Below are 25,287 nucleotides of genomic sequence, written 5' to 3'. Positions count from 1 at the left end.
GTCCCCATAACCAAACCTTACAGGTGTCCCCATAACCAAATCTTACAGGTGTCCCCATAACCAACTCTTACAGGTGTCCCCATAACCAAATCTTACAGGTGTCCCCATAACCAACTCTTACAGGGGTCCCCATAACCAAACCTTACAGGTGTCCCCATAACCAATTCTTACAGGGGTCTCCATAACCAAACCTTTCAGGTGTCCCCATAACCGAATCTTACAGGTGTCCCCATAACCAAATATTACAGGGGTCCCCATACCCCAAACCTTTACAGGGGCCCCATAACCAAACCTTACAGGTGTCCCCATAACCAAACCTTACAGGTGTCCCCATAACCAAATCTTACAGGTGTTCCCATAACCAAATCTTACAGGTGTCCCCATAACCAAATCTTACAGGTGTCCCCATACCCCAAACCTTTACAGGGGTCCCCATAACCGAATCTTACAGGTGTCCCCATAACCGAATCTTACAGGTGTCCCCATAACCGAATCTTACAGGTGTCCCCATAACCAAATCTTACAGGTGTCCCCATAACCAACTCTTACAGGTGTCCCCATAACCAACTCTTACAGGTGTCCCCATACCCCAAACCTTTACAGGGGTCCCCATAACTAAATCTTACAGGTGTCCCCATAACCATTTCTTACAGGTGTCCCCATAACCAAACCTTACAGGTGTCCCCATAACCATTTCTTACAGGTGTCCCCATAACCAAACCTTTACAGGGGTCCCCATAACCAAACCTTACAGGTGTTGCCATAACAGTAAGGGGGGGGGGGGGGCTTTAATGGGGACACCTGTCCTGGTGACAACCATTGAGGAGAAGTCTTCCTCTCATTTTGTATAGATTTTTTTTCGCTTCCTGTTGTGTCACCAGGACAGGAAATGAAGGGAAATCTCCCCAAGGGGGACACAGACAGTAATAAATAAAGTGCCGGGTATTAACCCTTTCCATGCTTTATAGAAAGTAAATCACAAATGGTTTTGGCCATAAATTTCCGTGAAGGAATAGCGGATTGAAGGAGAACGCCGACCCCCCCGGACGGGACCCAATGACCCCCGGACGGGACCCAATGACCCCCGGACGGGACCCAATGAGCTCCAGGAACCGGAGATGATAGTAATTGTGACTTCTCTGAAGGGGCCTCCAGATTTCCCCTCCCCCCCCCCCCCGGGGATCTGTCACTGCGGCAGATTGATGTGTGATAATCTCACAAAGTGACTCTCACGGTTATCACGCCGCGTCCGTCTGCAATATCACTAATGGAAGAGGTTGTAAATTCACCGGGATCAGGACGAAGGTTTGGTGGATCAGGACTGCCGGTAAAATCCCCCCAACAAATCAACCCTTCCCCCGCTCAGCCGCCATCCGCACTTCTACCTGTGATTCACGACTTCGCCCGCCCAGCTCCGCCCACTCAGGGGAAATAACGCCCCCCAGGCAGATATAAAAGATCAGTGCAGCTCCGTATTCATCAATCACCAATATGTGTATTTATAGAAGTACCCCAACTTACCCGCTATCAGCCTCTTACAGCAGAGCTTACACTGTAAGTAGGGAAGCAGCACAGGGTGCCTACCTGAATGTACTGGGCATCAGCCTCTTACAGCAGAGCTTGGACTGTAAGTAGGGAAGCAGCACACGGTGCCTACCTGAATCTACCGGGCATCAGCCTCTTACAACAGAGCTCAGACTGGAAGTAGGTAGGCAGCACAAGGTGCTTACCTGAATGTACGGGGCAACAGCCTCTTACAGAAGAGCTTAGACTGTAAGTAGGGAAGCAGCACATGGTGCCTACCTGAATTTACCTGGTATCAGCCTCTTACAGCAGAGCTCAGACTGGAAGTGGGGAAGCAGCACAGGGTGCCTACCTGAATTTACCTGGTATCATCCTGTTACAGCAGAGCTCAGACTGGAAGAAGGAGAAAAAGCACAAGGCTCCTATCCTGAATGTACCAGGCATCAGCCTGTTACAGCAGAGCTCAGACTGGAAGTGTGGAAGCAGCACAAGGTGCCTATCCTGAATTTACTTGGCATTAGCCTTGTACAGCAGAGCTCAGATTTAGAGAGAGAGAGAGAAGCAGCACAAGGCGCCTACCTGAATTTTCCAGGCACCAGGCTGGTACAGCAGAGCTCAGACTAGAGGAGGGAGAAGCAGCACAAGGTGTCTACCTGAATTTTCCAGGCACCAGGCTGGTAGAGCAGAGCTCAGACTAGAGGAGGGAGAAGCAGCACAAGGTGTCTACCTGAATTTACCTGGTATCATCCTCTTACAGCAGTGCTCAGACTGAAAGAAGGAGAAGCAGCACAATGTGGCCACCAGGGAGCCCACGCTTGCCTTTACCGGTGTTGCTGGAGCTTGGCTGTGGCTTGTGCACCGCGGTCTTCCTGTCCTGTAATCACCGGGATTGGCGGTCGGTTTGACCTCCTGACCTGTCGATTGCACGCTTTGTGAATGAATACATTGTAACGGGACGATTGTCACTATATTATTACACTCGTTCTTTCATCTGCTGACGCACATAACCTCAGTAATAGCGATCGATCGTACAAATAGGAACAAAAAGGTTTTGTTTGATAAATTCCCTTTAGACCCTTCCTAACCCGTTCTTATCTCTCCTTGTTAACCGCTTCTTCCCCTTCTCCCTTCATCCATTATTTCTTCCTAATTCAAAAAAAATATTTATTTTGCTTTTCACATTTGTTTGTAAACTTTGGTTGTTTTGTTTTTTTTTTGTTTATTCATTTCTGTATCCTCCTATAATTCTATAATACACACAAATCTATTGCTGTACATAACGCCGCCGCGCAGCGTACCAGAAACCTCAGAACACTTTTACTGCAGTGACCCGTGGAAGCGAAGGTTCAAGTGGAACTTCACTCTCTTAACCACTTGCCCTCCGGAAGATTTACCCCCCCCCCCCCCCCACAGACCCCACCCACCCTCTTGATGACCAGGCCATTTTTTTGCGTTACTTTAACTGACAATTGCGCCGTCGTGCGACGCTGCACCCAAATAAAATGTATGTCCTTTTTTCCCACAAATAGAGCTTTCTTTTGGTTGCACTTGATCACCCCTGCGGTTTTATATTTTTTGTGCTAGAAACAAAATAAAAGACAATTTAAAAAAAAAAAAAAAAAAAAAAAAAAAACCAAAAAAAAACCATTTTTTACTTTCTGCTACAAAACACATCCAATTAAAAAAAATTTTAAAAAAATGGAATTTCTTCATCAATTTAGGCCAATGTGTATTCTGCTACATATTGTTTGGTAAAAAAAAAAAAAAAAAATCCCAATAAGCGTATATTGATTGGTTTGCGCAAAAGATATACTGTCTACAAACTATGGGATATTTCTATTTTTTTTTAACTAGTTATAACGGTGAACAGCGACTTAGGCTGCATTCACACCTGAGCGTAGCGTCTTCGAGCGCTTTTCAGGGATTTTTTTTTTTTTGGCGCATTTTTGCTCGTTTGTATGCAGCGTTTTTGGGCTTTGCCATTTTTTTTTTTTTTTTATTAGCCAATAGAGAAAACTATTATCTGTTGCAATCATTTGTTGATAGGTATTCCAGCTTTTTTTTAGCTTTTCCTATTAGCTTTTATTTTACTTCTTGTATTATTATTATTCATTTATTATAATGTTTTTTTTTTGCGTTAGGGTATAGGGGTTCGAGTTCAGTTATGGTTAGGATTAGGAGCGGTGGTTAGGCTTATTTATTATTACTTATTTATTTTATTTTATTTATTATTATTATACGAATAATAATAAATTAATACGTAAATGTTAAATTTAGCAAATAAATAAAAATCATAAATAAAAAAAAAATAAATTCAATAAATTAAAAATAAGTAACAATGAATAAATAATTAACCCTTAACTTTAACCCTTACCTCTTAAAAAATAAAATAATAATAAATAACTAAACACCCTAACACAAAAAAAAAATATTATTAATATTAATGTTTTTTTTTTGTTCGCATTTGGGTGTTATTTTATTATTATGATTATAAATAATAATAAAATATTTAATATTTTTCAAGGTTAGAGGTTAATTATTATTTATTCATTTATTATTACATATTATTCATTTGTTTTATCTATTTATGATGATTTGGGTGTTATTTTATTATTATGATTATAAATAATAATAAAATATTTAATATTTTTCAAGGTTAGAGGTTAATTATTATTTATTCATTTATTATTACATATTATTCATTTGTTTTATCTATTTATGATGATTTTTAGTTATTTGAGTATTTTTTTTTTTTTACATTTATTTATTCATATATTATTACTATTTAATTTTTTTACTTTTTTCCATTTGAGCAGAAAATCGCACAGAAATGAGCAAAAACATGCGAAAAAGCGCGTTTCCATTCATTTCTATGGGAATACAAACGTACCAAAAATGCCCAAATCTGCCCGAATCGAGCGACAAAAAAAAAAAGCTCGAGGACTTGTTTGAGCTTCAGGCGACTTGGAGTGGAAATGTAAACCGTCTCCGTAGAGAATAATAGATTTTTTTTTTCTCCTCCAGCGTTTTTTGAGCTTCAAGCAGATAATCGCTCAGATATTGTGGCGTCCATTCTCACACTGACTGACACTTTGCGGGAACCAGTGACACTAATACAGTGATCAGTGCTAAAAATATGCACTGTCACTGTACTAATGACGCTTGCGCGCAACCAACCCTACAGTATTGGATCACGTTCTACCGCGTTTCCCCCCAGAAAAAGACCGGGTATTATATTAATTCCAGCCACAAAAAACAAACTAGGGCTTATTTTCGGGGGATGTCTTATTTTCAGGGGATGTCTTATCTATGCCCCCTGTCTTCTCTCTCCCTCTCAGCTCAGGAGTCATCATTATGACAACTTTAATCAGAAAAACAAACCCTAGTTAACTGCTTGCCGCCCGCCCACCGTCAAATGACGGCGGGGCGGCTCTCGTTCTGGGACCCCGTCATATGACGACGTCGCACGGCGCAACCCGATCTCTGGAAAGAGCCACGACCGCGGCTCTTTAACCATGTGATCGGGCGTGTCCAATCACAGCCGGTCGCATGTAAACAAGGCTCCTCGCCTCACACTGACAGAGTGTGTGGCGAGGAGTGCCGATCAGCGGCATCTCCTCACAGGGGACATATAGGAATCAGGGCACTGATCATCAGTGCCCTGATTACAATATTGCAAAATAGTGTCACAAATGTGGCAAATAGTGTCACAAATCAGTGCCCACCATTGCCCACCAATGCCAGCTATCGGTGCCCACCAGTGGCAGCAATCAGTGCCCACCACTGCCCACAAGTGCCACCAATCAGTGCCCACTAGAGATGCCAGTCAGTGCTGGCAATCAGTGCTGCCCACCAATGCCCATCACTGCTGTCAATCAATGCCCATCAGTAATGCCCATCAGTGCCACCCATCAATGCCCACCAGTGCCCATCAGTGCCGCCTATCCGTGCCCCCTATCAGTGCCCACCAGTGCCACCTATCAGTGCCGCCTATCAGTGCCCATCAGTGCCACCTCATCAGTGCCACCTAATCAGTGCCCATAAGTGCCGCCTCATCAGTGCCTATAAGTGCCACCTCATCAGTGCCCACCAGTTCAGCCTCATCAGCGCACATCAGTGTGCTCCGAGGACTGCAGAGAGAAGGGCCAAGATGCCCACTGACGTCAGCCCCACTCCGAGGACTGCAGAGGGAAGGGCCAAGATTCCCGCTGTGCCCATTAGCGATGCCAATCAGTGTTGGCAATCAGTGCTGCCCTCCAATGCCCATGACTGCTGTCAATCAATGCCTATAGTAATGCCCATCAGTACCGCCAATTTGTGCCCACCAGTGCCACCACTGCAGAGGGAAGAGCCCAGATCCCCGCTGACATCAGCCCCGCTCCGAGCACTGCCAAGGGATGTGCCCATTAGTGATGCCAGTCAGTGCTGGCAATCAGTGCTGCCCACCAATGTCCATCACTGCTGTCAATCAATGCCCATCAGTAATGCCCATCAGTGCCCATCAGTACTGCCTATCCATGCCGCTTATCAGTGCCCACCAGTGCCACCACTGCAGAGGGAAGGGCCGAGATCCCCGCTGACGTCAGCCCCAATGATGGGGCACTATTTCTCCCACTGACACCAATGATGGAGTACTAGCCTTCCTACTGACACCATTCATTGGTGTCAGTGGGAGGAATAGTGCCCCATCATTGGTGTCAGTGGGGGGAGTAGTACCCCATCACTGGTGTCAGTGGGAGGAGTAGTACCCCATCATTGGTGTCAGTGGGAGGAGTAGTGCCCCATCATTGGTGCCAGTGGGAGGAGTAGTACCCCATCATTGGTGTCAGTGGGAGGAGTAGTGCCCCATCATTGGTGCCAGTGGGAGGAGTAGTACCCCATCATTGGTGCCAGTGGGAGGAGTAGTACCCCATCATTGGTGCCAGTGGGAGGAGTAGTGCCCCATCATTGGTGCCAGTGGGAGGAGTAGTACCCCATCATTGGTGTCAGTGGGAGGAGTAGTGCCCCATCATTGGTGTCAGTGGGAGGAGTAGTACCCCATCATTGGTGCCAGTGGGAGGAGTAGTACCCCATCATTGGTGCCAGTGGGAGGAGTAGTGCCCCATCATTGGTGTCAGTGGGAGGAGTAGTACCCCATCATTGGTGCCAGTGGGAGGAGTAGTACCCCATCATTGGTGCCAGTGGGAGGAATAGTGCCCCATCATTGGTGTCAGTGGGAGGAATAGTGCCCCATGATTTGTGTGAGTAGGAAGAGTAGTACACTATCATTGGTGTCAGTGGAAGTGCTTTTACCGTGTCGCGTTAGCGGTGCCGCTCATTGTTTATGGCACCCCTGATGTGGTAAGCAGACATGCGTTTTGCCACACACAAAAATGCGCAATACATTTGGAAAATTCACAGTAAATACATCTCAAGCTCCAACGTGGAAAAAAGCTCCGCAAGCTACTTTGTTGCATTTGTGATGTGTAGTGCAGCCCATTGAAACCAAAAGGCTGCCCTGTGTGTGTTGCGCAAAAAAAAGTGTGAAAAGCGCACATTTTAAGTATGCTGGGTGTGAATAGAACCTCAATGAGCTACTTTGCTCCGTGTAAGACAGCCCATTCAAATAAATGGCGTGTCACGCGGAAAACGCACACAAAAAATGCGTCAAAAACCAAGGTTTAACATACGCCAGGTGTGAATGCAGCTCTGATAAAATGTTACATCTTTGAACAGTTCCATAAAGAAACAAATGTGTATCTGGGGGCGCTCTGCTGACCCGCGGCAAAGCTGGGAGTGAGCGCGCGGTGACACGGTCTGGTACAGCGCGGTCTCAGTTCTATGAGAAGAGGGTCTGTTTGTGCTCTTTGGAGGGAGGAGGGGCAGTACCAGGGCGAGACGGTGGAGAGGTTCTGCCGTCATCCTCTGGATTGCCCAGCCACCTGTTCCAGGGGGGTCACGTTGAGGATTGGGCGATTGGACAGAACGTTCCAATTTTCCTCTAACCCAATTTTCTTCTACAGTGATTGAGAGACATGTTTATGTGATGTCATCCCCCAATCAGGAAATGTATAGAACATACTGATCAATGCAGAGCTCCTCCCATCATATAGAACATACTGATCAATGCAGAGCTCTTCCCATCATATAGAACATATTGATCAATGCAAAGCTCCTCCCATCATATAGAACATACTGATCAATCCAGAGCTCCTCCCATCATATAGAACGTACTGATCAATCCAGAGCTCCTCCCATCATATAGAACATATTGATCAATCCAGAGCTCCTCCCATCATATAGAACATATTGATCAATCCAGAGCTCTTCCCATCATATAGAACATACTGATCAATGCAGAGCTCCTCCCATCATATAAAGAACATACTGATCAATGCAGAGCTCCTCCCATCATATAAAGAACATACTGATCAATGCAGAGCTCCTCCCATCATATAGAACGTACTGATCAATCCAGAGCTCCTCCCATCATATAGAACATATTGATCAATGCAAAGCTCCTCCCATCATATAGAACGTACTGATCAATCCAGAGCTCCTCCCATCATATAGAACATATTGATCAATGCAAAGCTCCTCCCATCATATAGAACGTACTGATCAATCCAGAGCTCCTCCCATCATATAGAACATATTGATCAATGCAAAGCTCCTCCCATCATATAGAACGTACTGATCAATGCAAAGCTCCTCCCATCATATAGAACGTACTGATCAATGCAAAGCTCCTCCCATCATATAGAACGTACTGATCAATCCAGAGCTCCTCCCATCATATAGAACATACTGATCAATCCAGAGCGCCTCATCATCATATAGAACATATTGATTAATACTGAGCTCCTCCCCATAGCAACAATATTGATCAAGCCATAGTCCCACCCCATCATTTAGAATATACTGATCAATCCAGAGCTCCTCCCCATCATATAAAACATATTAATACTGAGCTCCTCCCCATCAGAACATTATTGATCAATCTATAGTCCAGCCCATCATATAGAACATATTGATCGATCCAGAGCCCCTCCCCATCATATAGAACATATTGATCGATCCAGAACTCCCCCCCATCAAAGAGAACATAATGATTAATCCAGAGCTTCCCCCCATCCGCCATCATATAAAACATACTGATCAATCCAGAGCTTCCCCTGACCCCCCTTCGTATAGAAAATATTGATGAATCCGGAGCTCCTCCCTTTCATATAGAACATATTGATCAATACTGAGCTCCTCCCTATCACAACATTATTGATCAATTCAGAGCTCTTCTTCATCGCAACAATATTGATCAAACCATAGTCCCGCCCCATCAAATAGAACATATTGATCAATCCAGAGCTCCTCCCATCATATAGAACATATTAATCGATCCAGAGCTCCTCCCCATCCTAAAGAACATATTGATCAATCCAGAGCTCCTCCCTATCATATAGAACATATTGATCAATCCAGAGCTCCTCCCATCATATAGAACATATTGATCGATCCAGAGCTCCTCCCCTTTAAAGAGAACATATTGATCAATTCGAAGCTTCTCTCTATCATACAGAACATATTGATCAATTCAGAGCTGCGCCCCATGTCATTATTGATCAATCCAAAACTCCTCCCCATCACAACAATATTGATCAATAAACAATGACAGAAGTTCTAGGCCTTCCCTGCTCCCTAGCTAATGGAAAACAGATCACAGGGGCGGATTTTGGGAATCGGAATGGTACAGATAATCCAACCCCATGATTAATCAATCAGAGATTTCCTGAAATTGTTATCTAATGATCTTTGAATCCTATTGAAACCTCCATTTTTTTTTTTTGTATACTTTTTGTATATACTTTATACTTATACTTTTTTTAATATTTGTAAACCTAAACTCCAGAAACAAAAACTTTTATTTAAATATATTCTCCAATAGGCACAAATATATAAATAATATATAAATGCCTTTCCAATTTTCAGATTTTACCTGGTAAAAGTAGCAATGACATCATCACTGTACACGGCCTGTGCAGAGAGCCGAGCTGGAGGGACCCATTAGGCCCCACCCACTGCTGGCTGCCTGCAGAAGACTTTAAGAGGGGGCGGAGACAAGACCAGTCAGCTTGCACAATGCGATAGAGCAGCAGTTGGCCGGTCTTTATTACAGGAAGCTCCTGCACAGAGGGAAAGTTTCACATACGTTATGTCTGGCCACATAGAATAACAGGCATTTGGCCGCCGTTATCTTGGCTGTCTATTGTTTTCTACGGTAGAGTCCTAAGGCGTATGTGGGTAGGCTGGACAGCAAGTTCTCATACATCTGAGGTCACTACTGTTATTGGGTGGAAGAAAGTAGGGGATATATCAACAAGTCTACAAGTAAAGTCATCAGAGGACGTATTCCCTCTGCAAATTTTGATCCTATAGAAAGTACCGCATGAGGGGGCCTCAAAGGCTGAAATTGACCAAGACTCAAATTTACCAGATTAGGGTCATCATACAAATTACAATCTGACTATACAATCTTTGTACAATCAACCTTCTTTTTACCAAAACTATTTGGAGCACCCACCTAATTGATCCAATCAATCTGTATGCAATCTGGCAGGTGCTTGCACTGCGTAGTTGATGGTAAAGTTGCTGAACATACAAGAATGTTTTTTAAACTTTATATTGGCATAGTCTAGCCTACATTGTTCACCCACATTGCAGGTTCACCAGGGGCTATGCTGGACCCTGCCACCAAGGGCACATGCCCCAAGTCTTCTCCTAAGTGCCCCAGGCCATCTACTGAGTACCTTAAGTCTTCTACCGAGTGCCCCAGGTTGTCTACTAAATTCTCCTGGCCTTTTACGGAGTACCTTAAGTCTGTTACTGAGTGCCCCAGGTTGTCTACTGAGTGATCCTGGTCTTTTACTGGGTGCCCCAGGTAATCTATTGTGTGCCCCAAGCCTTCTACTGAGTGCCCCAGGTCTTCTACTGAGGACCCTCGGTCTTCTACGGAGGACCCTAGGTCTTCTACTGAGACCCCTGGGTCTTCTACCAAGTGCGCCTGGGTCTTCTACTGAGTTCCTTGGTTCTACTCAAAGTCCCGCTTTGAGTAGGGTTGCCACCTCATCCCTTTAAACCCGAACACATATTAATTACACAGGTTCTGAGGCTAATTTAATGCAGATAAGGCACTAAGTGAGTTTAATTACCACCTCAGTTAGCCACAGAACCTGTGTAATTAATATGTGTTCAGGTTTAAAGGGATGAGGTGGCAACCCTACATTTGAGATATATTCTAGGCATTATACAGTTTTAAAACTGACCGGGGTCTTCTACTGAGTACCCCTGGTCCTCTACCGAGCACCCTGGGTCTCCTATTAGGTGCCCTAAGTCTTCTACTGAGTGCCCAAGTCTTCTACTGAGAGCCCCTAGTCTTCTACAAAGTATCCCAAGTCTTCTACCATGTGCCATGGGTCCTGCTGAGTGCCTGGGTCTTCTCCTGAGTACCCTGGGTTTCCCAGTGAGTTCCCCAGATCTTCTACTGAGTGACCTGGGTTTCCTACTAAGTACCCATGGTCTTCTACTGAGTGCCCTGGGTCTCCTACTAAGTGCCCTGGGTCTCTTATGCCCCGACTCAAGTCTATTACTAAGTGCCCTGGGTCTTCTACTGAGCAGCCTAGGTCATCTACCGAGTGCCCCAAGTCTTCTACTGAGTGCCCCGGGTCTTCTACTGAGTCCCCCAAGTCTTCTACTGAGTGCCCTGGATCTTCTACAGAGTGACCCTGGTCCTCTACTGAGTGCCCTGGGTCTCCTACTAAGTGCCCCAGGTCTTCTACTAAGTCCCCAAGTCTTCTACCATGTGCCATGGGTCCTCCACTGAGTGCCTAGGTCTCTTACTGAGTGTCTGGGTCTTCTACTGGGTGCCTTGCTCTTCTACTGAGTACCCTGGGTTTCCCAGTGAGTTCCCCAGATCTTCTACTGAGTGCCTTGGTCTTCTACTGAGTACCCTGTGTTTCCCATTGAGTTCCCCAAATGTTCTACTAAGTGACCTGGGTCTCCAACTGAGTGCCCTGGGTCTCCTACTAAGCACCCTAGGTCATCTACTGAGTGCCCCGGATCTTCTACTGAGTGCCCCATGTCTTTTACTGAGCACCCTAGGTCATCTACCGAGTGCCCTGGGTCTCTTTTGAAATACTTTCCATGCATTATACATTTTTTAAACATTTTATCTGCTTTTCAATCCATTTTCAGTCCATCAGTGATGTATTTTGTCATGGTAATGTCACATTAGAGCATTTAGATCAATTTGGATTATATTAGTCTTAGATTTGATCCAAAGCGCTCATCGTGGTATCTTATGAGACCCCCAAAAAATGTAATTCTTTCTGTCCAGAAATGCCCTTGGTCTATTAAGGCCCTGTGGCCAATGCTGCCACAACTATTGCTAAACTAGGAAGAGACCATCAGCTGAAAATTTCCAACACCACTGATAACTTTTTTTTTTTTTTTAAACCCAATCATGCTGCCCCAAGGTCACCAGGTCCAAACTTTTGAATAAAAAACCTATAAACACTACACTACACGCTACACTTGGTTATATACAAACTTTTGAATAGCTCGGTGGATGAAGTCAACCCTACAAAATTTTTTATACAAACGCCACCACCAAGTTTCTCGACCAATCCATCAACAGGCCGAATGAAAGGGCCGTTTCCTTTTCTCATGGAAGATGCAAGAATTTAGTAATTGGTTGACTGAAAATGCCCAGCATGCTGGGTATTTTTTTTTATGTCTTTGCAAGTGGCCATTGGTTGTATTGATATTGCAATATATATATATATATATATATATATATATATATATATATATCTTATACAGTTTATTTTATTCCTAGGCACACATATGACAATGGCCGAGCCTTGCAGCCTCTCATTACTTAAGCCGCACGAGCCGAGGGCCCCCACCTTACTCCTGACATTATCTGCTGTTCCATTAAAGTACCATCATACAATTAGTGATTCCATTAATCTCCATCCTGGCACCAGGCACCACCTGCTATTTCAGCTCCTGGCTGTACCACTGCGCCACCTCCCGACACTCAGACCCCCCACCCCCACCACCATCACCACACCACCCCCCCATCCTTCTCATGCCATGTTGCAACTGCACATTAACTAGCAACGTACTGCAATTTTGCAGCAGCCAGTATTGCAACCCGGCCGAACGCACATCATTGCAAGCCAAAAGTGCACCATTGCAAAAAGTAGTGGGCGGCCATGCCCTTAGTTACCCTGTACCCAAGATGCCTGGTACCCCCCCTTTCACCCCCCCCCCCCCCATTTCCCATCATTTTGAGTACCTGTCACGCCATGATGACCTCGACCGGGCTGAGCAAAACACAACCCCCCCCCCCCTCCCCGGTCTTTACCAAGGACCCGCTAAAACAGCTGTATCATATTTACAGCTGTCTGGCATCTTTTGACCTTATAGACCCCCCCCTTCCTCCGCCGCCACCGTTGCCAGCTGCCCCCCCCCAAGGGCCTACGTTCGAAGGATGTCCGCGGTCCTGCGAAGGGGGGGGGGAGGTTTACGATTATTTTTATGAATTATTTTTTTCCTTTTGCTGCCTGCGATGACCTTTTTTGCTTTTGCAAAATACACCAACTCCACCCTGCCCAGCTGTGCATTGCACCTCCGCTGGCATCCTCCCCCCACCACCTTGTTCGCCATCCCCTCACCTGGGCGCTGAGCAGCAGAACGCCACCAACGCATAGCAGGGTGGTCCTCATTCTCTCCGAAGCCCCCATCGAGGATGTCGTGGCTGGTGGTTTGCCGCCCGGCTGGGGTAAGTTACGGTCTTGCGGCGGTCTCTCTCTCTCTCTCTCTCTCTCGGCGTCGGCTGGGCTGCTGGTGGGCTCTCTTCCCCCTGCAGAGGCTGTCTCGTTTGCGCGTCGCTCACGGATGCATCTAGGTCTCGGCGTGCATGTCACGCAGCTGTTGTGGCTCTCTAGCTGGGATGTCTGTCTGATGAAGCCTTGTTCTGCTATACAAAGACGTAACCCATCCCCCCCTCCTCTTCTGTCTCTCTCCTTCTCCCTCTCTCTCTCTCTCTCTCTCTCCCTCTCCTCCCATCCCTTCTATCACTTCCTCCTCCTTTCCTCCCCGTCTCCTCCCAGTGAGAATTCAATCCACACCAGCAAAAAGGGAAAGAGAAAAAAAAAAAAAAAGTCATGAAAAATTTAGTAAGAATGCGGAATGAGGGACCGCAGGAAGCGAGCTCGATTCATTCCTCGCGAAATGCAAAATAAAAAAAAAGAGGGAATAATTAGAATTGTAAAAAGGAAAAAAAAAAAACAAAACAAAAAAAAACAGAAATGTTTCCAAAAAAGAAAAAAGAAAAGATTTTTTTTGTAGGGCGATCGATAATTCTACAAATGGGCTGAGACACGGATTTGGTTAATAAGTGCGATAACAATACACAGGGGGTCATCAAGTTTTACAGGGCTCAGAAGGGATGATGGTAAGGGTACCTGGAGGATGGCGATCGAAAACGCGCGTGTGGTTACAATGGATGAAACGTAGCAAGTCGCTAAAATCGCTTCCAAGTGGACCATTCGGTAGCTTTACAGGTCCCCATGAATATATTCCTGACTTGTTACAATATAAAAGCTAATCCTTTTTTTTTATTTGAATTTATTTTATTTATTCTTTTTATTCATTTTTTTATTTTTATATGGCAACAATATCATTTTTAGAAAAGCTCCACCTTTTATTTTAATTTATTTTATTTATTTATTTTATTGTTTTTTTTTATTAATTTAATTTTTTTTTCTAGAGCCCCCCCCCCCATCATATAGAGCATCCTCCCCATCATATAGAACATACTGATCAATACAGAGCTCCTCCCCATCATATAGAGCATACTGATCAATCCAGAGCTCCTCCCCATCATATAGAGCATACTGATCAATCCAGAGCTCCTCCCATCATATAGAACATATTGATCAATCCAAAGCTCCTCCCATCATATAGAACATATTGATCAATCCAAAGCTCCTCCCCATCATATAGAACATATTGATCAATACAGAGCTCCTCCCCATTATATAGAACATATTGATCAATACAGAGCTCCTCCCCATTATATAGAACATATTGATCAATCCAAAGCTCCTCCCATCATATAGAACATATTGATCAATTCAAAGCTCCTCCCATTATATAGAACATATTGATCGATCCAGAGCTCCTCCCCATCATATAGAACATATCGATCAATCCAGAGCTCCTCCCATCATATAGAACATATCGATCAATCAAGAGCTCCTCCCCATCATATAGAACATATCGATCGATCCAGAGCTCCTCCCATCATATAGAACATATCGATCAATCAAGAGCACCTCCCCATCATATAGAACATATTGATCAATACAGAGCTCCTCCCCATCATATAGAACATATTGATCAATACAGAGCTCCTCCCCATCATATAGAACATATCGATCAATCCAGAGCTCCTCCCCATCATATAGAAATAATGATCAATCCAGAGTTCCTCCCATCATATAGAAAATATCGATCAATCAAGAGCTCCTCCCCATCATATAGAAATAATGATCAATCCAGAGTTCCTCCCATCATATAGAACATATCGATCAATCAAGAGCTCCTCCCCATCATATAGAACATATCGATCGATCCAGAGCTCCTCCCATCATATAGAACATATCGATCAATCAAGAGCTCCTCCCCATCATATAGAACATATTGATCAATACAGAGCTCCTCCCCATCATATAGAACATATTGATCAATCCAGAGCTCCTCCCATCATATAGAACATATCGATCAATCCAGAGCTCCTCCAATCATATAGAACATATTAACTAATCCAGAGCTCCTCCCCATCATATAGAACATATCGATCAATCAAGAGCTCCTCCCCATCATATAGAACATATTGATCAATACAGAGCTCCTCCCATCATATAGAACATATTGATCAATCCAGAGCTCCCCCATCATATAGAAAATATCGATCAATCCAGAGCTCCTCCCCATCATATAGAAGATATCGATTACATTTTTATATGGCAACAATATCATATTTTGGAGAACCGTCACATTATATTGTATTATATTTGAATGTATTTTATTTATTTATTTTATAAATATTTTATTTTATATTATATATTTTATTATATATTTATATATATAGATTTTATACGGCAATAAAATGATTTTTTTTAGAAAAGCTCCACCTTTTTTTATATTTTCTTTTAATTTTTATTCATTTATTTTATTTTACTAATAAAAAGCTGTCCATGAGTTCAGCCAGTGACTTTGCCTAGTCTGTGATGTCAGTAGTCTGCTGCAGGCAAGAGGAAGAATTTCCTCAGTCTCTTCTCCCCTAATGATTACTTAGACTGTACATTGTAACTTTATAGCAAGTCACATGGTGAGAGAGTGCAGCAGGAGCTCCACCTGTTACCTTCTCAATAATATAAACTAGCTTGGGTTTAAAGAGCCCTTAATAATGGGCACAGCGGGTGTACAGACCCTGGAACTCAGCACAGGGATGGTGGGAACCCCTCATAATGAGCACAGCAGATGTACAGACCCCAGAACTCATGAACAGATGAAAGAGGGTGTAGACCTGAAAAGGAGTGCTGAGGTGGAAAAGGTTGCAATGGTGGATAAGAGTGAAGGGGTGGAAGTAATTGCAATGGCGGAAAAGGGTGCAGTTATCTAAGAGGGTGCAGTCATGGGAGAGGGTGCAGAGGTATAAAAGGATGCAGTTATGGAAGAGTGTGCAGAGATAGAAGAGCGTGCAGTTATGAAAGAGAGTGCAGTGCAGAGGTGGAAGAGGGTGCAGAGGTGGAAAAGGGTGCAGAGGTAGAAGAGGGTACAGTTATGGAGGAGGGTGCAGAGGTGAAAGAGCTTTCAGTTATGGAAGAGGGTGCAGAGGTGGAAGAGGGTGCAGAGGTGGAAGAGGGTGCAGAGGTGGTAGAGGGTGCAGAGGTGGAAGAGGGTGCAGAGGTGGAAGAGGGTGCAGAGGTGGTAGAGGGTGCAGAGGTGGAAGAGGGTGCAGAGGTGGAAGAGCTTTCAGTTATGGAAGAGGGTGCAGAGGTGGAAGAGGGTGCAGAGGTAGAAGAGGATGCAGTTATGGAAGAGGGTGCAGAGGTGGTAGAGGGTGCAGAGGTGGTAGAGGGTGCAGAGGTAGAAGAGGATGCAGTTATGGAAGAGGGTGCAGAGGTGGTAGAGGGTGCAGAGGTGGTAGAGGGTGCAGAGGTGGAAGAGGGTGCAGAGGTGGAAGAGCTTTCAGTTATGGAAGAGGGTGCAGAGGTGGAAAAGGGTGCAGAGATAGAAGAGGGTACATTTACCGAAGAGGGTGCAGAGGTAGAAAAGGATGCAGTTATGGAAGAGTGTGCAGAGATAGAAGAGCGTGCACTTATGGAAGAGAGTGCACTGCAGAGGTGGAAGAGGGTGCAGAGGTGGAAAAGGGTGCAGAGGTAGAAGAGGATGCAGTTATGGAAGAGGGTGCAGAGGTGAAGGAGCTTTCAGTTACGGAAGAGGGTGCAGAGGTGGTAGAGGATGCAGAGGTGGAAGAGGGTGCAGAGGTGGAAAAGGGTGCAGAGGTAGAAGAGGATGCAGTTATGGAAGAGGGCGCAGAGATGAAAGAGCTTTCAGTTATGGAAGAGGGTGCAGAGGTGGTAGAGAGTGCAGAGGTGGAAGAGGCTGCAGTTGTGGAAGAGGGTGCGGTTATGGAAGAGGGTGCAGAAGAGGAAGAGGGTGCAGAGGTGGACGAGGATGCAGAGGTGGAAGAGGGTGCAGTTGTAGAAGAGGGTGCAGAAGAGGAAGAGGGTGCAGAGGTGGACAAGGGTGCAGAGGTGGAAGAGGGTGCAGTTGTAGAAGAGGGTTCAGAAGAGGGTGCAGAGGTGGACAAGGGTGCAGTTGTAGAAGAGGGTTCAGAGGTGGCAGAGGGTGCAGAGGTGGAAAATGGTGGATAAGAGTGAAGAGGTGAAAGTAATTGCAGTGGTGGAAGATGGTGCGGTTATGGAAGAGGGTGCAGAGGTGGACTGCAGTGATTGAAGGAATGGGAGGGGTTGCAGTGGTTGAAGGGTGCTTGAAGGGGGGCTACAGATGTGAGCAGTAGTGGGGGGGGGGGGGGGCAGAAGTGAACGGTGCTGTAACAGAGGTGCAGAGATTAGCAAGGAATGAGGGGGTGCAGAGGTGATGATGGGGTGCTGTGGTAAGGTGTGTGTATATATATATATGGGTGCCTTAAACTTTTCCACACTTTTTAAAACTCTAATAAATATAAAAAAGTGCGCAAACTTTTTGAAGACCCCTTGTATATATCTAGATAGATAGATTTTGCTGCAAACATTTGCAGAAGACACCTCCACGTTCGGTAAAATATGTTGAACACACGTGTGCAGGTAAATGCCCGCCATTCATTTCTATGGCCGTTTCTATGCCCCTCCTTAAGAAAGCGATTTCAGTATGGGTGTGTTCATGATTCGCAGTAACAAGTTTCATTAACGTGTAATATAACGGGACCTTACTGTTCTTTGTATTTCTGTCTTTCCTTTTTTTTTTTTGTTCATTTCAATATTTATTCCCATTTCACTGAAAAATATGTAAGATAATAAGACCAATGAGGGGCCGTTATTTGGCACAAGACTGGGCCCAGGAGAGATGAAAGGAGAACATTGCACCATAAAAACCACCGAAACCGCCGTCATTTCCTCTTCCTCACCGACTGCAATGCAACTCGTGATTTTCATCAGAATTTCGGGGAAATGGAGGCACTGTCGCTCATCTTTAGTCAGCCGCGTTATTCTTCAGACATGGCGGCCATCAGCTGCTCTGCACTACAGGAACGCATAAAGGCCAATATTCCCCCTAATATGTAGAGTTGTATTAATAAAAAAAATGTCATTTTCTCTGGATTACATGTGATTATTATAATAATGTAATTATGTCATTATATGTAATAAACATTTTTTTTTTTTATGAGTTTATCACAGGAAATTAATGAAGAACTGCCACCCAGGCACAGGGAGAACATGCAAACTCCAGGCAGGTGGCATCATGGTTGGGATTTAAACTGACAACCCCAGTGCTGCCAAGCAGGATTGTGAACCACTGAGCCACTGTGCCGCCCACAGAGACATAATCCTTTTTTTTTAGATGAACACCGAGTAGATAAAAAAGACACAAATGAATGCAGGTCTGTATTCATTAATACAACTTTAAATGTTTTTTTTTTTTTTACACATATCTGTATTTAACCTGAGATGCTGTGCTAACAGGGGGGGGCATGCTGATAGGAGGAGAGAGCAGAGTGACAGAGAGATGAGCTCATTAGTTTGATGATTCTCTTTTCACTGTCCAATCACAGACTGGGGGAGGGACAAGACCTATGTTACTCAACTGCAGAAGAGGAAAAGCAGGTCTCCTGTCCGGCTACACAGAGCTGTGTAAATCTCAGGACTGAAAGGAGAGAAGTACAAACCCTTTTGCATGTAAAACAGCAACCTTATAGTATATGTTTATTCTGTGTATTCAGAAGAGTTAACTGCCAATGTGCCCACTCCCCACCAACCACATCCCTTCCTGTGCCCGCTATCACAACTGGGCTCCACCAATCACACTCCTTCCTGAGCCCACTATCCATTCCAGTCTTCACCAATCACACTCCTTCCTGTGCCCGCTATAACTTCCAGTCTTCACCAATCACATTCCTTCCTGTGCCTGCTATAACTTTCAGTCTCCACCAATCACACTCCTTCCTGAGCCCGCTATATATTCCAGTCTTCACCAATCACACTCCTTCCTGAGCCCGCTATATATTCCAGTCTTCACCAATCACACTCCTTCCTGAGCCCGCTATATATTCCAGTCTTCACCAATCACACTCCTTCCTGAGCCCGCTATCCATTCCAGTCTTCAGCAATCACATTCCTTCCTGAGCCCGCTATCACAACTGGGCTCCACCAATCACACTGCTTCCTGAGCCCGCTACATATTCCAGTCTCCACCAATCACATTCCTTCCTATCCCTGCTATCCATTCCAGTCTCAACCAATCACATTCCTTCTTGTCCCCGCTATCCATTCCAGTCTCAACCAATCACATTCCTTCCTATCCCTGCTATCCATTCCAGTCTCCACCAATCACATTCCTTTCTGTGCCCGCTATCCTTGCCACTCTTCACCAATCACATTCTACAAATGTGCCAAAGCGTGCATTGAAAAAATGCGTGATGCTCCACGCCGAAAAAAGGTTCTGGTGCTTCTTTGCCATGTTTGTCGCGCTTAGGGCAGCCTGTTTAAGTGACTGGACTGCCCTATGAGTGACACGCAGAAACGTGTGAAAAACGCACAAAAAACCCGCAAGGGGGAGGCGCGAGTTTCTGCGATGTGAAGGTGTGAAAACAGCCTAAGTTCTGTGCTAGCCAATCATGATACCCTCCACTAATCACCATCCTTCCTGGGCCACTATCCCTGCCACTCTCCACCAATCACACTCTTTCCAGTGCCTGCTATCCCTGCCACTCTCCACCAATCACATTCATTCTTGTCTCCATTATCCCTGCCTGTCTCCACCAATCATACAAACTCCTTTGCCCACTATTTATGCCGATCTCCACCACTCTTTCCTGTCCCTACTATCCTTGCTACTCTAAACCAATCACACTCCTTCCTAGGCCACTGTCCTTGCTCCTTCCCACCAATTACATTCTTTTGAGTGCCCACTATCCTTGCCACTCTCCACCAATCACACTCTTTCCAGTGCCCGCTATCCTTGCCACTCTCCACCAATCACACTCTTTCCAGTGCCCGCTATCCTTGCCACTCTCCACCAATCACACTCTTTCCAGTGCCCGCTATCCTTGCCACTCTCCACCAATCACACTCTTTCCAGTGCCCGCTATCCTTGCCACTCTCCACCAATCACACTCTTTCCAGTGCCCGCTATCCTTGCCACTCTCCACCAATCACACTCTTTCCAGTGCCTGCTATCCTTGCCACTCTCCACCAATCAAACTCTTTCCAGTGCCCGCTATCCTTGCCACTCTCCACCAATCACACTCTTTCCAGTGCCCGCTATCCTTGCCACTATCCACCAATCACACTCTTTCCAGTGCCTGCTATCCCTGCCAGTCTCCACCAATCATACAAACTCCTTTGCCCACTATGCATGCCGATCTCCGCCAATTGCACTAATTTCTGTGACTGATATTCATTCCTGTCTCCACCAATTACACTCTTTCCTGTCCCTACTATCCTTGCCACTCTAAACCAATCACACTCCTTCCTAGGCCACTATCCTTGCTCCTTTCCACCAATCACACTCTTTCCAGTGCCTGCTATCCTTGCCCCTCTCCACCAATCACACTCTTTCCAGTGCCCGCTATCCTTGCCACTCTCCACCAATCACACTCTTTCCAGTGCCCGCTATCCTTGTCCCTCTCCACCAATCACACTCTTTCCAGTGCCCACTATCCTTGCCCCTCTCCACCAATCACATTCATTCCTGCCTCTTTTATCCCTGCCAGTCTCCACCAATTATACAAACTCCTGTGCCCACGATTCATGCCTATCTCCGCCAATTACACTCATTTCTGTGCCCACTATTCATTCCTGTTTCCGCCAATTACACTCTTTCCTGTCCCTACTACCCTTGCCACTCTAAACCAATCACACTCCTTCCTAGGCCACTATCCTTGCCACTCTCCACTAATCACACTCTTTGCAGTACCCGCTATCCTTGCCTCTCTTCACCAATCACATTCATTCTTGCCCCCATTATCCCTGCCAGTCTTCAACAATTATACACAATCCTGTGCCCGCTATTCATGCCAAGCTCCACCAATCACAAACCTTCCTGTGCCTGCTATTTTTTCCAGCCTCCACCAATCACACCCCTTCCTGAGCCGGCTATTTATTCCAGCCTCCACCAATCATACTCCTTCCTGTCCCCATATTCCACTCCAGCCTCCACCAGTCACATTCATCCCAGTGCCCTCTATCTTTGCCCGTCTCCACCAATCACACTCCTTCCAGTACCCTGACTATCCATTCCACTCTCCACCAGGGCCCATCTACACTCTTGTGTTGTGGTATTGTGTATTAAATGCACCCCCAAAACACTAAAGCAACACAACCTGCTTTGCAGAACGGCACAAGGCTCAAGGGTGGGTTGCCTAAGAAATTTTGTGGCATATACGCTTTTTTGGACAATTTTGGTGCGTTGGCAGTAGACATGTGCAAAGCGGAAAAAGTTTTCATTTCATTCAATTCGTTAAATTCGTTACCGGAATTCAATGAGTTTCGTTTAGTTTATTTGTTTTCAAATTCGATTAGCATTTTCCGAATTCAGAAAATTTTAATCTGCATTCAAATTCTATTTTTTTCGATTCGAATGCGGCTGCTGAATTTTTCCCATCTAAGAATTGCAATATGTTCACATTTCATATCCATTTCCAAATTCGAATCGAATTGAAATTTTGTTATTTCTTTTTTTTTTTTCAATCAAATGGTTTTTATTACGTTTTTTACATTACACAACCAAAGAGGAAGACGCATGTACCATTTCCAGCACATAACCCCACCCATCCTCAACACAACAAAAAGAAGAAGAAGAAGAAAAGAAAAGAAAATTGTTATTTCTGATGAATTTTGTTTCGTTATTTTCGGAGGATTCATTTACTATTGTGATTCAGAATGCAGATTCATCCAAATTTTTCGAATGACGAAAAATGCGTCCGAATTTTAAATTGGAACAAAATGAATCGCACATGTCTAGATGGCAGCCTATTCATTTTGCACATGCACAAATGTAAATGGGGCCCTCAGGACGCCATATAATCTCAGAACAAAAGCTCTGCAAAAATAGTCTTTAGGAATTGAAACCTGAAAAGAAACAAAATCCCCTTGTGGTGGACTTTTAAGGCACAGAAATCATTTGAGAAAAATTAATCTAGTTTGAAAAATGTTTATTCAATATAATAAGTATAAAATATAAAAAACACATAAAAAAGATCCAATAGAACAAATTTACAGTGCTGTCATCACAACATAGTACAAGTAGTAAACCAGTAATTCTTTCACCCGATGCGTTAGGAATTGAAACCAAACATAACCAAATATGGGGAGAAAGGGCAGAGAAATACATTTAGCTGTTTTATAAAGGGAACACAAGTTGTCAAAATTAATATTTTGCATGAATAAAACAGTGATATAAGGTGTTCAAGGTTTTGTCAATAGACCCCAAAGCAAAAAAAAAAAAAGGAGAAGGAAGCAACAGAAGAACAGAATTAAAAATTCAGTAGGAGAGCATCATCTGCTGGGCACTTCTGGTAATGCATTTCTATTTTCTATATTATGTGATGCACTATATGGCCCAAAAGTATGTGGACAACTCCCCTAATGAGAGAGTTCAGTTTTTTTTCCATTTTAAAGAGACTTTAACCACTTCAATGCCGGGGCATTTTGACCCCCTTCCTGCCCAAAGCCAATTTTCAGTTTTCAGCGCTGTCGCACTTTGAATGACAATTACGCGGTCGTGCAACACTGTACCCAAATTCAATTTTTATCATATTTTCCCCATAAATAGAGCTTTCTTTTGGTGGTATCTGATCACCTCTGCGGTTTTTATTTTTTGCGCTATAAGCAAAAAAAGAGCGACAATTTTGCAAAAAAAAAAAAAAGCACAATTTTTTACTTTTTGCTATAATAAATATCCCCCCAAAAAATATGTATAAAAAACCAAAATTTCTTTCTCAGTTTAGGCCGATACGTATTCTTCTACATATGCAATAAGCGTATATTTATTGGTTTGCGCAAAAGTTATAGTGTCTACAGAATAGGGGATAGTTTTATGGCATTTTTATTATTTATTTATTTTTTTACTAGCAATGGCGGCGATCTGCGATTTTTATCATGACTGTGGCATTGCGGCGGACAATTTTGACCATTGGCATTTATACAGCGATCCGTGCTAGAAAAATGCATTGATTACTGTATAAATATCACTGGCAGGGAAGGGTTTAACACTAGGGGGTGATCAAAGGGTTAACTATGTGTCCTAGGGAGTGATTCTAACTGTAGGGGGAGGGGACTCACAAGGGGAGGAGACCGATCTGTGTTCCTCTGTACTGGGAACACACCATCGGTCTCCTCTCACCTGACAGGATGTGGATCTGTGTGTTTACACACACAGATCCACGGTCCTGCTCGGTTAACGGGCACGTGCATCGGGTCCCGAGTGACGCGGCGCAGGCGCGCGTGCACCCCTCCAGACGGCCGGGAAGCCCAGGACGTCATATGACGCCCGCCCAGGATGGGAGATCTATCTGCGAGCGTCATATTACTATGGGCGGGATGTGAAGTGGTTAAACAAATGTATGTTTCCAGCATTGTGGTAATAATTTGGAGAAGACCCTTGTTTATGGCCTACACGGAACCCTGGCCTCGATCCTACTCAACATCTTTCGGATGAACATTTTGGGGTCTTCTCATCCAATATCAGTACCTGACCTCATGAATGCTTTTTTTTTTTGGTCTGAGTGGGCACATCTTTCCATGGACACACTCCAAAATCTTGAGGAAAGTGTTCCCAGTAGAGTGTGGGATGTTATAGCCACAAAAGGGGGGAAGTTCCATATTGATGGCCATGGTTTCTGGAATGGGATGTCCAACGAGCTTCTATAGGTGTGAAGGTCAGGAGTCCACAAACGTTTGGCCTTAAAATATCATTTTTAGTGGTTCAAAGCAACATAAACCTTTCCTCTAGAGCAAAGGTTTCTGGTTTGGGGCTGGACTGATTAAACCGGTGACTATTCATGGGTAGGTGGCTGTGTGGGTTGTGAGGAACGGGTCGCTTCCAGTAGGTTGCGCCCGATGGTGGATACTGGTGGCGAACCCTCAGATACATAAAACTAATTCTGGATGGCTGAACTTTCCATAAGCTTTATTGATAAAATCCACAGCATGGTCATCACATAACAGTGGGGGGGACAGGAGATGGATAACGCATTTTGTGCATTTTGTGCCCAGTTATAACCCTGGAAAGTGGTAGTGATCCCAATGGAGGGCATGAGCTTCTACCTTTATGGTATGGGCTTATGGGCGTTTCAGAAAAAAAAGATTTGGGTGGGGAGGAAGGAGCACCCCCTGGTGTCCAGAAAAAAAAGAATCTGTTGATGTGGGGTTCATAGAACATTTATTGAAAATGTAAACGCATACATTGTGCCAACATGTTTTGGGGGAATGGGCTCCCCCCTCCTTCAGGGGTAACATATATACATAAAAAGCATAATACGTTAGCCTTGACAAAGGGGTAACCCATTCCCTCGAAACATGTTGACTCGATGTACGTATTTACGTTTGTAATAAACGTTCTATGAACACACATCTCCTGTGCAATACATTAAGGCTTTGTTCACAGCTACTGATGGGACTAAGCATGGATGTGTGTGTCCCCCCCCCCAACCTTGCATGTAGGTCAGCCCATTCATTTTAATGGTCTACCCTATGTATGTGTGAGAAATGCAGAAAAGAAGTCCCTGACTCTTTTCCAAAAAATGTGCTGCACCGAACCGTGCGGTGATGCGGCACCATGCAGTTTGGCAAGCATGAAAATGCCCCAATTTGCAGACCCATTGGGGGGTGGGGGTGGGGGGGTGCATTAACAATTAATGGCATCACTGGGCATTCGCTAAACGGCAACGCGACTTTGCACGTGTTCCCAACATGCAAAGCTCTGAACATA

At 44.6% G+C, this 25,287-nt stretch overlaps 1 protein-coding gene across 2 annotated transcripts in view; it reads right to left on the bottom strand.

Annotated features, from left to right (window-relative positions):
- Window positions 1-13,632, bottom strand: part of APLP1 (amyloid beta precursor like protein 1) — a 67,337-nt gene extending 53,705 nt beyond the window's left edge. For both annotated transcript variants that reach the window (XM_073601605.1, XM_073601606.1), the window contains exon 1: window positions 13,239-13,632. In XM_073601605.1, coding sequence (XP_073457706.1) covers window positions 13,239-13,307 — 69 coding nt within the window. In that variant the 5' untranslated portion in view covers window positions 13,308-13,632. The remainder of the gene's footprint in view (window positions 1-13,238) is intronic.
- Between the last annotated feature and the right edge of the window lie 11,655 nt (window positions 13,633-25,287).

This window comes from Aquarana catesbeiana, linkage group LG10 (genome assembly GCF_042186555.1).
Source record: "Aquarana catesbeiana isolate 2022-GZ linkage group LG10, ASM4218655v1, whole genome shotgun sequence".
Taxonomy (NCBI): domain Eukaryota; kingdom Metazoa; phylum Chordata; class Amphibia; order Anura; family Ranidae; genus Aquarana; species Aquarana catesbeiana.
Note: the sequence above shows the minus strand (reverse complement) of the source record. Positions and strands in the feature narration are given on the sequence as shown.